Here is a 15,238-nt window from a genome sequence, read left to right on the forward strand (position 1 = left end):
ATGGAAGAGAGGAGACGAATGGGCTACAATGTCCACAGGAAGATCCTGGATGAAGGAGCTGTGGATGAAATGGCAGAAAAGTCTGATTCACAAACATCTCTGTGTGAGAAGGTCAAAAAGTCAATGAGGTAAACTTCTCTGCATCTAATCAACTGTGCATCTCAACTAATCTCTCTTTTACATGTTCAGACATTTTCTGTCTTGTATATAGTATTTTTTTTTTTTTTTTTAATCAAAGCACAAAGCAAATAACATTTAATCTCAGAATAGTTTGACTTCATACATGTATTTCTTGGTCAACTGTTTCCAAAATCAACACATGTGCATAAACATACATGTTGTCAGCAAATAAAAGTATTTCATCATAAATGTGTTAAGGATGATGAGACATAAACCAGGGGTGCACAAACAGGGCCAATACCATATCTGTGTCTGCGACCAAAAGTAGCACGTCAGGTTTTTTTCAAATGTAAAAACATAGCTTTTGTGAGTTCTTTAATGATTACATGAGGATTTGGGCTCAGAAATGCACTGAGGTGTGGTGACAAATGCATGATTTACTCGAGTAAGGCCTTCAATGGTTTGCTGAGCTTGAGCAAAAATAGGCATGAAGTCACTTATTAACTGTTTTGGTAACTGGCAACAAGTGTGTAAAACTAAGCAGAAGGTCAGACTCACAGAACAAGAACAGACTTGACACGTATTGCAGCACTGATGTCAAAGAATATCCCTGAAGCATTTTATTGTTTCTACAAAAATCACCCTGTCTGTCTTTCCCTTCTCTGTCTGTCACCCTGACACACAAACTCAGATGCTCTGGTCCACGGCTGAAGAGCTGCCTGCTGCGTAGTATTCCTGTTATATCGTGGCTGCCTCGTTACCCCTTCAGAGACAACGCCCTGGGGGACCTGATCTCTGGAATCAGTGTGGGGATCATGCAGCTGCCACAGGGTGAGGATGGAGGTTTAGAAGAAATAGAAGCAGCGGGGGGTGGAGAGATAGAAGAGATAAAGGAAGAGATATTGTTTTCATTGATCTATTTTAAACGCTAATCTGCAGTGTTTGCATTGATACAGTCCCCACTACATTACACTATTACTCAATAGTTTCGGTGTCATAACTCTTTCCTGTAACATACGGAATCATATTTATCCTGTGTTATCTTTTCAGGTATGGCCTATGCCTTGCTGGCGTCTGTTCCTCCAGTCTTTGGCCTTTACTCCTCCTTCTACCCCGTCCTCGTCTACTTCATCTTCGGCACATCCAAGCACATCTCACTCGGTTTGTACCTATGCTACATCTGCAGGTCAGTTTGACAAGTGGGAATTAATCTGCCATGAGGCACATGGACTTCAAAGAACAAGTGATAGAGCAGGCTGACACAATCATTTTTATTTTATTTATTTATGTATTTTTTTCTAATCTACAAGGTTCTGGTTTTAAGCATATTGTAGTCTTATTATTTATGTTCTTAAGCTGAAGTTTGAGACTTTTTAGCGGCTTTATTCTGTTTAAGTCATTTCAAAATGAGTGGGAGAAGTCACTAGTTCTGAAAGTCCTTTCTATATTTCCATTTCATACTTGATACCCTTAATGATACCCTTAATGTTACTCAGCATAGAAACTTGGGACTTTAACAATCATATAAGTTTATGTACGGTCCAAGGTGGGGACAAGGGAAATATATCTTTCAGGAAAACCAATGTGTTGTTACTTGACCAGCAAAAATGGGTGTCTCTTTTCTTTTCTCCAGGAACATATGCAGTGATGAGTGTCATGATCGGAGGAGTGACAGATCGATTAGCCCCAGACTCAAACTTTATGATTTGGGACAATGAGACCAATTCCAGTATAATTGACACCATATCCCGGGATGCGGAGAGAGTTCGAGTGGCTGCGGCCGTCACCTTCATATCTGGATTATTTCAGGTAAATATTAGTTAATTAGTTAAGTTAACTTGGTACTTTGGTGTTGAAGTGTAGCATTTGGGAAACCCTAAGGAGTAATCATTAATCTATGGTAATCTGGTCTGTAGTTGTTGAGATACCGTGTTTGGATTGACAGACAGCTGGCATCAACACATCTCCTGATAACAGGGAAGACATCTATGAATTAAATGAAATACTGTACAAATACCCAAAGCTTACATTTCTCTTTGAAGTCTGCCTGTACATGTCAGCAAACATTTTTAACATTTACAGGATAAATTTCAAGAAGCTACCAATAACTTTAAAAACATAAATGGAAGCTGCTTCATTCTGTGTTTTCTGATCTGATTTGTAATTTCCTAAATGTTAATTTTATGTTATTGTCATTAAGATCTGTCCATGTAGAAGGCAGAAGGATCTAACTTTCACTGGCTCACTAGCGAAACATTCAAGACTTAGGAGTGTCAAATAGATATTCTTTATATTTGTAGCTATTTGCAGTGCACGGCTGCTGTGAACCTCCATATGTTTCTGAATCTGTTTCATATATAGATTCTGCTAGGTCTGGTCCAGTTTGGTTTCGTGGTGACCTACCTGTCTGAGCCTCTGGTGCGAGGTTACACAACAGGAGCCGCCATCCACGTCATCGTGTCCCAACTCAAATACACCTTTGGCATCAATCCTGTGAGACACAACGGACCTTTGTCATTGATATATGTAAGGAAGAGCACAACCGCAGTCATTAAAACGCTGCTCCTACAAATTATGATTTTACAAAGTAAGAACAAGTAGTGAAAAATGCCCATCATACGCTCTGAAAGGTCATGGCTTAAACAGTTACTCAATTTTCAACATTGCTGTCGTTTAATTTTTTTTGTAAATGAGCCAGTCAATTTGTTAATGAACCTCTTCAGCACTATTGCAGAACATTTTTGATCTTTGGATGTGAACATTTGTCCAGGCCCTGTGAGATTTCTACATGTAAGAGAACACAACTGTGGACAAACTTTTTCAAGCATCTTATTTTGGAAAATATAATAGTCTCTCATCTTTGCTTTTATCGAACACTTCTTCTAGTCTGCTTCATCAGTCAGCTTTGTTGACCCTCTTATATGCATGCTTTTATCTCCACAACATAAAAGCGCCACAACACAAATGACGCTGCTGTTGAGGCAAATTGCCTCCACCTTATAATTATATCCAGTAGAGCTGGCAGCCCTGTCAGTGATGGACAAGAATCTAAAATGAGCATTGCAATTTCATGTATGAATTTGGTGTCAATTTTTTCCCACTTTTTTCTCTCATACCTCCTCCATATAAGTTTTTAACCTACAGTTCTTCTCTTTCTCCCTTTCCAGACGGTGCTAGAGCTGTGTTATCTCATTCCAGAGACAAACATTGGTACTCTTGTGGTCAGTATCGTCGCTATAATCGGCCTCATCCTCGCCAAGGAGCTCAATACATACTTAAGTAAAAAACTACCTGTCCCTATTCCTGTGGAGCTGCTTGCTGTGAGTATACAGGAATAGGTACATGTGCTTATAATCACTCTATGGAAAGTTAGTTTCTTACAAACATAAACATACACACACCCACTAATATATCTCTTATTTTATCTCTTATTATTTGCATCCTCAGATCATTATTGCTACAGTAGTCTCCTGGCAAGTTAACTTGGAGGAGAAATATGGAGTGGATGTGGTGGGAGTCATTCCCTCAGGGTGAGAAACATAACATAACACAGCCCACGGCAAATACACAGGAATGTGTGTTTACACGTATGAAATGTGAAGTATATGTAACGGGCAATGTATTATGCTCTGTGTCTGTCTACCAGTCTCCAGCCACCTGTTCTCCCAGCTGCCTCTCTGTTTGGTCAGGTGATAGGGGACGCCTTCGCTCTGTCTGTGGTTGGCTATGGCATTGCCATCTCACTGGGGCGAATCTTCGCCCTGAAATATGGATACAAGGTGGACAGCAACCAGGTAGGGAGGTGAAAAATGGATAGAAGGATAAACTGATGTTTTAAGAATAGTAAATCATATTTAAATATGTGTTTTTCATGGCTTAGGAACTAATCGCACTGGGTCTGAGTAACTCCATAGGAGGAATTTTCCAGTGTTTCGCCATCAGCTGCTCCATGTCTCGTACCATGGTTCAGGAGAGCACGGGAGGGAAGACTCAGGTTGGTACAAGCACTCGTTGTTCTGCTGAATTATGCTTGAGCAAGATTTTAGACTGATTTTAGAGATCTGTAAACAATCTGTAAACAAGGCAGGCCAGCCTCAAGAGACTAAAACTTTTTTAAAAAAATAAAAGATATTTTTAAAAAAACGTGACCTCCTAAAATTCTAAATTAGGCCTTAAAACTGTCCTGACATGAGTTGGCACAATGGTTGTTGCTTATTTTACACAACTGAAAAACATTTTAACAACATTTAGAAAACATTTTAATGGTTGGCTTCTTTTTTTAAATGCACCAAGGATGTTTTATGAGATCATTTTCCACATCAGTATTTTCATCCTAACACTTCACTGTGCCTGTAGCTACAAACCTGGGCAATCTTAAAGGTTAAACGTAGTGAAAAAAACATTCATAATTAATGTTACTCTGGTAAGTGGCATCATTAAAAAACACTTAGGGAATTGATTTTCGCTCACATTGTCAAACTCCACCTACACAAACACAGATTCGCTGAAAGGCTAAACCAATTTAGTCTGACAACACCATTAATCAGCGAAGGCCCATTACAGAGGAGAGAAGAGGAGAGGACAGACTTTAGCTGATGATGCCTTGGCTCCTTTTATAATCATGTACCAATTCATACTGACAACCACTACATCAGTCATCTCTTCCTCTGATCTCTCTCATTATTTCCATTCATTGTGCCTCTATCTTCCATCTCTCTTCACTGCAGGTTGCTGGAGCTCTATCAGCAATAGTTATTCTTGTCATCGTGCTTTGGATTGGGAGACTCTTTGAAGATCTGCCCAAGGTACTGTGTGTGTGTGTGTCCACGAGCCAAAGTCTGACACTGTGAGTGTGACTGCAAAATGATATGCCACTCATAAAACTCATAAAATAGACAAGAGCTGAAGTTGTGTTGCTGTAGTGCCACCAAAAGATATTTCTTCAGCTTCAGTCTAAGCTACTGGCTACTTTTAAAAATAAATAATTAGAATGGCAGTGAATTAATCACACTGATATGTCTAAAGTTATTCAGCTGAAAAGCGCATATGTTTGGAGGCTGTTTTAGGAGTTATGAAATGAAGTTTCTGATTTCAAAAAACTCTGTAAACACTATAATTCAGTTCCCAAGAGTCTTACCCACTTGTTGGCAGTCTGCTTAACTGGAAGACATAAAACTTGCAAAATCCACATGAAAGGTTTATCTCAGAAAAACTTTGTCGTTTTTCATGTTCTGTTTTTTATTTGACTTTGTAGGCGGTGCTGGCTGCCATCATCTTTGTCAACCTCCATGGCATGATGAAGCAATTCATGGACATCCCTGCACTGTGGAGAAGCAATAAAGTAGACATGGTGAGTGTACGTAAAAGCACATGAGCAAATGGTTAAAGTTTTGAGAAGACAGATTCAGTTACAGTAAATGTTTTAAACGTTATCTTAAATCCAAGTGCTTCACAAACTTTCTGTGCCATAGTCTGTTAAAATAAACAGTACTGGCCATCAGTATTTATCTTGTCCCACGCAAAGCAAAGACAAAATGCCTGCCCCGTACAGTACTGGCCATCAGTATTTATCTTGTCCCACGCAAAGCAAGGACAGTCTGCCCTGTACAGAATCTAGCTAAATAAACTCACTGTGCCACTTTCTTTTCTTAAGATTTATCCTGCACAGTAAAACTAATGATCACTTTCTGTCACCCTCATTGTACTTTGATATTACTCGTAACTATGGAGATGTGGTGTGGCATTCCCTAACCCTTGTTAATGTTAACGTATAACAGGCTAAACATAACATTTTCCCATTTTTTCTATTTTCCTATTATGGTGCGAATGTAGCATAAGTACATATGGCTGATAAGCTACGTTTAGGATTTAGGTAACAACACTGCCTTTCCTCTGGAGCTTGTGTGTAGTCTTGTTTTACTACCCGTTGCTATGTCCTAATTCTCACTCTCTGTTTTTCTCCAGGTAATCTGGGTGGGCACCTTCATCCTGACCTTGCTGTTCAACCCTGATTTGGGACTAGCCGCTGCCATCGGTTTCTCCATGCTCACCGTCATCTTCAGGACACAGCTGTAGGAATACATTGCCATGGGGCCCACACACTCGTGATTAAACACTAACAAAGACAATGTGTCGGACAGTGTGTCTGAACATTCAGCTATCAATCACCACACCCAGCAATGAAATAAATCCTCCTGTCAGACCACACCCAAACACAACGTGTTACAAGTCAAAGTAATACAAATGACAGGTTTTTGATTTGTGTTTATTTCAGACCTAAATACTCGCTGCTGGGGCAGGTCCCAGACACTGACATTTACAGGCCACTGGAGGACTACAATCAGGTATGGCACAGTATATTTAAATTACCTCACAGCAATAGTGAGTACAAGTATTGGTCCAGACATGGCCAGAATATCCAGAGTGTATTTTAAGTGACTTCAGAATCAGAAACACTTTCAGGTCTATCAGTAAACACCATCTGTAGAATCTCTGAGGTGAGCAGTTTTCAAAGTACACTTGTCCCTTAGTTACTTTCGTTCCTGACTTTAAAGCCAGAGTCAAATAAAGGCTTGTTAATTGGAGTTTTGCCCCACTCTGTGCTTAAGCAGACCAATGCTTGACCTCACTCCCAAAGTGCACATTGATATACTGCAAATATTTTTCAGCTTCTTTTATTTTCATTTAAAACTTTGACATCAGCTGGTCCCATTGTACTGTCTTAATCCCATTAAAGGAAGGGATGTGTGTGACTTTATCATATTTTAACAAAATTCTGAAGTCCTATGAGTAAAATAGGTTGTTGCCAGCAAATTATTTCAAAAGATAAAAGGAGAAATAAAACTTGACTCTTAAGTCAAATGTTACTGGTCAGCAGATACAGATTTTAAAAGGGAAATTATTATTTTTTATTTTTTCATATCACACCTGTCAATGGTAGGGAAAACTTGGGATACATTATTTTATTTAAATGAGGAATTAATGAACACTATACATCACTGAACAATTAATGATACAAGACTGTACTATTTACATGTAAAAGAAAAGGGTTCCAAATCTTTACAATTTTGTGAGATCAACCAGATAAAGTCAATTTCTAATAAAATATAGCACGTCTCTAATCCAGTGTATATGGGTAGGCAGAGTTGGGGATTTTAATTTTAACAATATCTGTCTCCTGACCAACAAAATAATGAATGCTATCATGCCTTTTTTAGAGGAAGAGAGATTGCATAAAGAGGGTGACACCCTTAGACAAAGCAGTAATAACTTTAGAGTTAAGATTTTCACTGGATACCTTCTATAAAGTGTCAGGGATCTCAGTCCAACATTAACTTAAAGAAGGGAAAAGCCAGAACATGTGATAATAATGTGCTGATCCATCCTCAGGTCAGAATTTTAGTTTGTAAGTGCTTCGGTTTATTATCAAATACCAATAAAATAAGATATAAATATTTAAATATCACTTCAGAATGTTATAATTGTCATTGTGAGCATGTTAGCAAGATGATGTTAGCATTTAGCTCAAAGCACCTCTGTTTAAGCACAGAGAACAGCCTCACAGAGCTGTTAACATGGCTGTAGATTGGCTTATCTTGGCAGCCTGTACACTGCTGGGAATAACTGCCTTCGACTATAAATAAAAGTGGCGTTATGCTACTATATTTGCTCCAGTGCTTCTTTCCTTTCAGTTGATTTGCCATTGTAGCTCTGAATGCTGTGTTATCATGAACATCTGTTGGTATTGGAAATGTTGTGATTTATTTGCCTGTTTAATTGACTGACTCCATAACTGTCCAACTGATTGTAGGTGAGGCCGGTGCCAGGGATTTTGATCTTCCGTTCCTCTGCCACCCTCTACTTTGCTAATGCTGAGATGTATCAAGATGCTTTGGGGAAGAAGGTGAGGACACACACACACACACCCCAATCCTTAAACTAACTTCTCAGCCTTAACGTAACCTCAACCCTAAAGGTCTTAACCCTCAAACAGCTCTTTTTAGAAGAGAGGGCTGAGAAAATGTCTTACCAAAAATGTCCTTACTCTCAAAGTCTGAAAAAAGAAATCATTCTCACAAAAATGCAAACATAAGAACACAGACACACACAGAAATATTAACGTTTTCATATATTACTGTGGACGCCCCCAAAAAACAGCATCAGACATATAAACACACCATGATGGACACACAAGCCCAGATTTATGTGAACACATCACTATAAACACAGCTACTAACACACACACACAAACACACACACACACACACACACACACACACACACACACACACACACACACAAATACATATAGAAAAAGAAACAGCCAACTCCACTAACCCCTCTTGTCACAATTTCAGTGCAATTACTTCCTCTCTTACAAACATTATTTCTGACACACTAATAACTGACCTAACTTTTCAACAATTCACACATTATGGCCATGACAGACATTGTTCAAATGTCATCCCACCATTTTCTCTCCTCCTTTCTTCTGTTCAACTTTTGTTTAAACTCCCCCCTCCTTCCTCCCCCCCCCCTTTTCTTCCTCCTCCTCGTCTGTCACGTCTCTTTGGGGTAAATGAGAAGACTGATTGAGGGAAGATGGAAATAAGATGACAAAAGGGGTGGGGGTGGCGGCAGGGGGCTGGGGATTGACTAAAGAGGGAGATAATGGAAAATCTCATTCATTAAAATGTCAGCATGTCAAAGCCACAGGGTCGCTCTTTTCTTTCTGATGTTTGATGCACAAATAAGATTTCATAGAGCTGTTGTTGACTGGCAGAGGCTGCAGGTTTGTTTACAAGGTGAGACACTGCCACCAGATAAATTCTGGTCTCTTTGGATCTGGGAGATAAATGTTTTCTAACCCACCAGTCAGTGGGGTTTGCAGGAGAATCAAATAGTGAAAGGTGCAGGGAAAATGTGGACTCACGTCTTTGCTCTCGCTGGCAGCACCTAAGCTGATGGGTTGTTAGCGATGCTAAGTGCTGTAATTGCATCAGCTCACCATGTCATGCTGCAAGATTCGCTTTTAGAGGCAAATCACACGTTGTTTTTGCATGAATGCTCTTTCCTATCATACTATTACATTGTCTTGATGAGGTAAAATGTCCTGACAAACTCGTAAGAACTGCTTTTGACATGCTAATTGCTATCAATTTTGTTTTGGAGAAGTAGGAAGGCTTGAATGGCTGTAATCAAATTCTGATCCACTTTGCAATTGTCAAGAGGACAGTTCATCTATGGAACAAAAATCAGAAAAAACATACAAACAAACAATGAAACTCTGATTGGCTGTTGATGACTTGTGACCATGACAAATTTTCTGGTCATTTCCATTTCCTGCCTGCTCATTAGTCCTTTGCTCATTGAAAATAGTGTTTTCACACTGGTTATAAAAGCTGATTTATGTAAAGATCATTTCAATACAAATTGGATGTTTAAATGATCCGTTGCTTCATTTGCAACCCAAAAACAATTCTGAGTTACACTAACTCAGCTAAAGATCAAATTCCTGACCTGACTAGAGCTGGTAGAGGTTTCAGTCAGGTATATTTAAACGTCACAAAACCTTTGATGTTAAAATATATGAGGCTTGTGGAAAAATAATTTTTCATACCTTGAGGTTTTTCTCGCCATAATTTGTGGGTCCTTCCTCAGCTGATATCATTGTAAGTCAAAGGCAGAAACTTCCACAGTCTTCCTTCCATCCAATAATGCATTTAAAAGGTTATCTGAATTGAATGTGAGGTTTCAGTTGTTCCAGTTTGACAAGTCTAGTGGATAGCTTCCAAATTTACATCAAGAGAGTGTTACAAGTTGTTGGATATGCAGATTATTAGCATTGACATTTAAATGCAAAACAATCTTTGCTGCTGCTTCAACAAAAGTGAGTGGGTACTGACAACGTAGAGTCTGGAATGCAAATACAGGAAAACACATTTTTATAGTTCATGTCATTTCAAACATTTCATGTTTACTGAAAAGTAGAAGCCTTGAGCGAAAGCACTAAGCTCACTGAGCAATAAGACTTTCCTATTAATTACTTTTCTGTAATGCCTGGTGGCCTGGTGGTTGTGCGTTAGACTGTTGTATTGACACACAAGACAACATTTCTTCAGGCTGCTGTCTGCCACACTTGCTCTGTGGGTTTATGTTTATTTTTGTGTTGAGGAGCTAGTTTTAGTTGGACTGACTGCACTGGCTAAACTGGACAACATTTGTGTGCTGAACTTAACCTCACAGTTCTTACTTAAAATAACTTGTAATAGACAGGTCTTAACAGTAACAGCTGTAAACAAAGTTAGTGGTTGTCAGTCGGGGGGAGATAAAATACTAAGATTTGATTGTGTGTAGAAAATTAAAGTGAACTTCACTGTTGCCGTATGTGATTTTTCTGATCCTTTTAGTCTGGCATTGACATTACCAAGATCCTGTCAGCAAAGAAGAAACTAGAAGCCAAAAGGAAGAGACATGAGAAGAAAAATGCCAAGAAAGCTAAGAAGGCTGCCAAGAGGAACGCAGTCAATATGGTGAGGAAGACTAGACATATGATAGTTAATTGACGCAAAAGTTTGTTTTCATTTGATGTCCTGGTCCTGTGAACACCTTTGATCTTGATTCATTGTATGAAGCACAAAGTACTGCCTCTCATGTGAGTCCTTGCATGGTGTCACGTCTCCTCCTGTCCAGGAGGGGGAGCCAGAAAGGGTGGAGCAGAAGGACATTGCCACCATTGAGATTGATGGTGAACGCAACCCCTCACTCCCAAGAGCCATCATCCTTGACCTCAGCCCTGTCAACTTCCTGGATACTGTGGGAGTCAAGACGCTACGAAATGTATGAACATGGCGAAACAGGGAAATACTCAAGCTCCCTCTCCCTTTATTTAATAATCAAGTTCTTCTATGTACTTGTATACGCTTTACATTATTTAACTGTCCTACGAACAAACATTTGCACATCTTCTTTGGACAAAATGAATGGGTTACTATAAGGAAATTCAGCATCCTTCTTCTGAAATGGATTAAAACACCTCTTTTAAGGAAATGTTTGGCACACAAAGGTAAACAGATGATAGCTAGTGATGAACTTCCTCCCAAAATTATGAAATTAACTGAGGAGAATAAGGCAATTGCAAGTTTACTGGATTTGTTCCTGATATCCTCATTGTTTCTTCCTGTTTAACTAGCTTTTGTGACATAAATCCTTCATCTTCCGTTCATCCCTCTGTCCCTCTCCTTATCATTTTGCTCCTCAGGCTTTCAATTACTTTAAATTGAATTGTCAGACTAATTAAATGTTCCCCAGTTTGACCTTTGCTCATCCTTGTGTGTCTGTTTCAGATCCAGAGAGACTACGGAGAAATTGGCATAGAGGTGGTTCTCACTGGCTGCCAGAGTAAGTCCAAATAAATCACCACAATAGATTGAAATAATTGAAAAGAATAGCCAAGCAACTGTGTGGTTTTTCAGGTCAGACTGTCTAACTCTTTTTTGTTGTACAAAATAATTAGAAAAACTGGGTAGACCACTGCTGTCAGTGTAAGTTTTTCTCTCCTGGAGACCAACATCAAACCACCTCTGCTTCTGTTTACAGCTATTCTTATGACTATAGAGCTTAAATGTATGGGTTTGTTCTCTCATTACTGAATACATTAGGAAATAAGTTTTAAATCCACTGAAGTAGAACTCTTTCCACTGTAAAAGTTAATGATTCCCTAGCAGTTTATCTGAAGTACTACAAAATCCCACAAGGATTTTTTTTTTCTTTTGTCCCACATACTGTAACACACACATGGATATGTTTTTACATTCAAGTTCCCCATCCGCTTGGACACACACAATTTGAATTCCTTCAACAACACTGGATGTTATTTTTGGTGTTTGCTGATGTTATTGTTTCGTTTCTGTGAAGGAAGTTATTCAGTCAACAGCTGGTTCTCCAGAGAGCCCCTGCTGCAGGTTTTCTGAGTCTGGCATGATCTGACATAGTGGGTCATGAGAAGATTATAATGACTCCTCAGGAAAGCTAAGAAAATACTTATGTCTGGTGGGATGGTTGTGTTTTCACTGTAATAAAGCATCTACTTTTCTGTGTTTATTTTTTACTTAATAGCCCACAACTTTGGGTCTGACGTGTTGGATCGGAAAAAGTGTCTCCAGGGGAAAAAAAGTCTTACAACCGCAAGCTAGGAGCCATCCTGTTTATTTCACAGGATTAGCAGCTCTAATTAACTGGTACTGGATTGGCCTATAACAGCCTATAATGAGGAAAATAGTTTGAGTGTTAGGGCTCGCAAGGGAACTGCAAAGAATATTTATATATCCAGGAATTTTAGGACGGTTCAATTAACACAGGGACTACCACTCCCATCCTCTCTCTCTCTCTCTCTCTCTCTCTCTCTCTCTCTCTCTCTCTCTCTCTCTCTCTGTCTTTCTTGGTCTTATTTTTCCTGCTGTTCCTGAAATGTTACACTTTATCATCGTCTCTTTCTCTATCTTCCCACAAATTCTCCTCCACCACCCTGCCTGTGTTGTATTTACATTACTCTTTCTCCTTCTGTCTGTCTTTGTAGCTGGTGTGGTGGAAAACCTGCAGACTGGAGGTTTCTTCAATGACAAAGTGACAAAGTCCTGTCTCTTCTCTACCATCCACGATGCCGTTTTGCATTGTCAGTCTGCCAGCACACAGAGCCAAGATAAGGTGATATACTCACACATGCACTTAAACTTACACATCAACACACATCGTACATCACAATGCATTTTGGTACAAAATAGAGTAACAAAGTATGTGAAGTATGTGACTCTCATCAGGGTGCATTTTTTCCACATGGAATTTGCACTTGAACTTAATTCCACTGATGCAAATCTTAATGCTTCTCAACACAGTAACACAGGTGTCTCGTAAATAAATCTACATTACATGGTTATCATTATTGTTAGAAATACGCACTAATTACTAAAGTACTGTTGAGTGTCATGAGCTAATACTATGGATGACGTGCATCCTTTGTTGTTGTAAGAAGGAACAGAACACTGCACCATATGGTCTTTGCTGAGTGTAATTAATTACCTCTTAAAATCTTAACCTCAAACTTGCAATTAGTGGCTTTAGAACTTTAAAAATAGTCAGATGGTTTAGAAAATAAGCTTATTACCTTTCTTGCCAAGAGTTAGATGAGAAGATTGAAACCACTCTCGCATCTGTCTATTAAATACGAAGCTGGAGCCAACAGACGATTAGCTTAGCTTAGCATAAAGACTGAGAGCAGACTGCCCAGCAAACTCACGGCGACAATGAGACTCAGCTGAGAAATAGTCCACAAAAGCAATGGACTACAACTTTAGCTTTAGAGGTTGTTGTAGGATTTTTTTGTGGACAAAGCCAGTCTTTCCCAGTTTCCCCTTGTTTCCAGTCTTAGTGCTAAGCTGAGTTAATTGTCTCTGGGCTGCAGCTTCATATTTTACACACAAGCAGAGATGAGAAATAACTCGGAGATGATAAAAGTTGTTCATTCCAAATTATTAACACTAACAGGCACTAAAAGTTGCATAATGCAACTAAACTGCTGCAGTGAATCTCAAAAGTATGCAGGTAGCAGAAATCAGGACTATTATACACAGGCTAACAGGCACCAAGTCGGTTGTGACTGTGGTACATGAATGAATCTGGTGAGCCTCAAAGCCCACAAGCAACATTCATTGGCACATGGGCTGTGGTTGTGTATGAACAGGAAGTGCTGACAGCAGTGAGTATGCTCGAGAGGTGGTGTATGAGCAGCAGTCTGGTTGATTTGAATTGGATTTAGTTTATGGGTTTGTAGCACTGAATGTATCACAGTAGTGAGCTCACACAACTTCGGTAGGCCCTGAGGTCAAAGAGTGTCAGTGGGTCACCAGTTGTGCTGCTTAAAGCTAAACTTATGCTTTCATATAAGTGGCTGAGAGTTAGTTTGGTAAAATATAAAAGCAGAGCATGCGGGGGAAGTCACTGGCTTTTGTCAGTGCCAGAGTGTGATAGTAACATAGCACACGGCTGTTTCCTGGAGGCAGTGCGTACCAGTGTAAAATCTATTTGTATAGAACTCGCAAAACTATCAGTAGAAAAGATTCTGTCGTTCATTTTGGGCAAGTAATAGACAGTTAGAGGAAAAGAACTGAGACCTGTCAGACACATGAGGAATTGGTTTTCTAAAATAAATAAAAAATAACCATCACATTTCTAATTACTCCACCATGTCACTGACAAGAAACTGTGAAATTGATTGAGTTCACTTAGCAGCCTGGTGTGTGAGTTAAGCTCATCTTAATGGACAGCAATTAAAATGTTGTTTCTGGTCTGGTTCATTGATCCCTACTCTGCAGTGTGACCTGGACTGCAAATTGATTGCACACAGTGTAGGTGTAGCTGGTGGGTGGGAACGGTATTTACAGTACAACAATAAAACAGAAAATTATATCATATTTTGATGGATATTGTATTTTGATGCAACTCTCTTGGCAATTTCAAACACTACTTAACACAAATTCCTAGCATTTTGCATTTCATCCTTATGTATCAGAAATATTGCTCATCCCAGCAGACGCCATCAATCTATGTCTGAAGACAAATTACTCTCCGCCTCAACACATGGGCAGTGCTGTGTTTGCATGCATTGTCTGCATGTTGTTCAGCACTGTGTGCTTTTGTGTCTGCCTGTTCTGTTTTAGTATTTAGTTGGGTGCGTGACTACGTTTCTGCTCCCAAAGGAGAGATCTAACAAAGAACAAAGACGTGGCAGTGGTCCATGAAATATAACTTACAAGAACAAAGCTTCTTCATGGAAAAAACGAGGAGCTCACACACAAATACAGTCATGTACACACACACACTCTTATATCCTCTGATACATAAAGACAGAGGATGTAAGAGCGAGGATGGTGAGAGGATCATGAGATTGGTCAAGGGATATATCATAAATGCTCTGCACCCATCAGTGACAACACAAACTTTTGATGATTCTGTGAACCAGCAAAGTTCATTCTGTTGTGAACTCTTTCATAGTGTTAACAGTCAACACTTAAAAATACAGTATGTTTCATTTAACAGTAAAAATGATTTATGTGAAAATAAC

The 15,238-nt window shown here is 39.3% G+C and overlaps 1 protein-coding gene across 1 annotated transcript; it reads left to right on the top strand.

Annotated features, from left to right (window-relative positions):
- On the top strand, window positions 1–14,915 carry slc26a6 (solute carrier family 26 member 6). Its single transcript, XM_041048122.1, has 19 exons — window positions 1–128; window positions 812–951; window positions 1,171–1,281; window positions 1,754–1,929; window positions 2,482–2,646; window positions 3,288–3,440; window positions 3,568–3,650; window positions 3,767–3,914; window positions 4,001–4,114; window positions 4,848–4,925; window positions 5,375–5,470; window positions 6,085–6,191; window positions 6,395–6,464; window positions 7,931–8,023; window positions 10,530–10,652; window positions 10,813–10,959; window positions 11,466–11,520; window positions 12,698–12,825; window positions 14,874–14,915. The coding sequence occupies exons 1-19, from the start codon at window positions 1–3 to the stop codon at window positions 14,913–14,915; spliced, it is 2,157 nt and encodes a 718-aa protein (XP_040904056.1).
- Window positions 14,916–15,238: the final 323 nt, after the last annotated feature.

Source organism: Toxotes jaculatrix, chromosome 2 (genome assembly GCF_017976425.1).
Source record: "Toxotes jaculatrix isolate fToxJac2 chromosome 2, fToxJac2.pri, whole genome shotgun sequence".
NCBI classification, from domain to species: domain Eukaryota; kingdom Metazoa; phylum Chordata; class Actinopteri; family Toxotidae; genus Toxotes; species Toxotes jaculatrix.

Coding starts and splice junctions, on each gene's coding strand:
- slc26a6 (XM_041048122.1), top strand. CDS start 1: ATGGAAGAGAGGAGACGAATGGGCTACAATGTCCACAGGAAGATCCTG. Junction 3,915..4,000: donor ACAAGGTGGACAGCAACCAG/GTAGGGAGGTGA, acceptor TTCATGGCTTAG/GAACTAATCGCACTGGGTCT. Junction 4,926..5,374: donor TCTTTGAAGATCTGCCCAAG/GTACTGTGTGTG, acceptor TTGACTTTGTAG/GCGGTGCTGGCTGCCATCAT.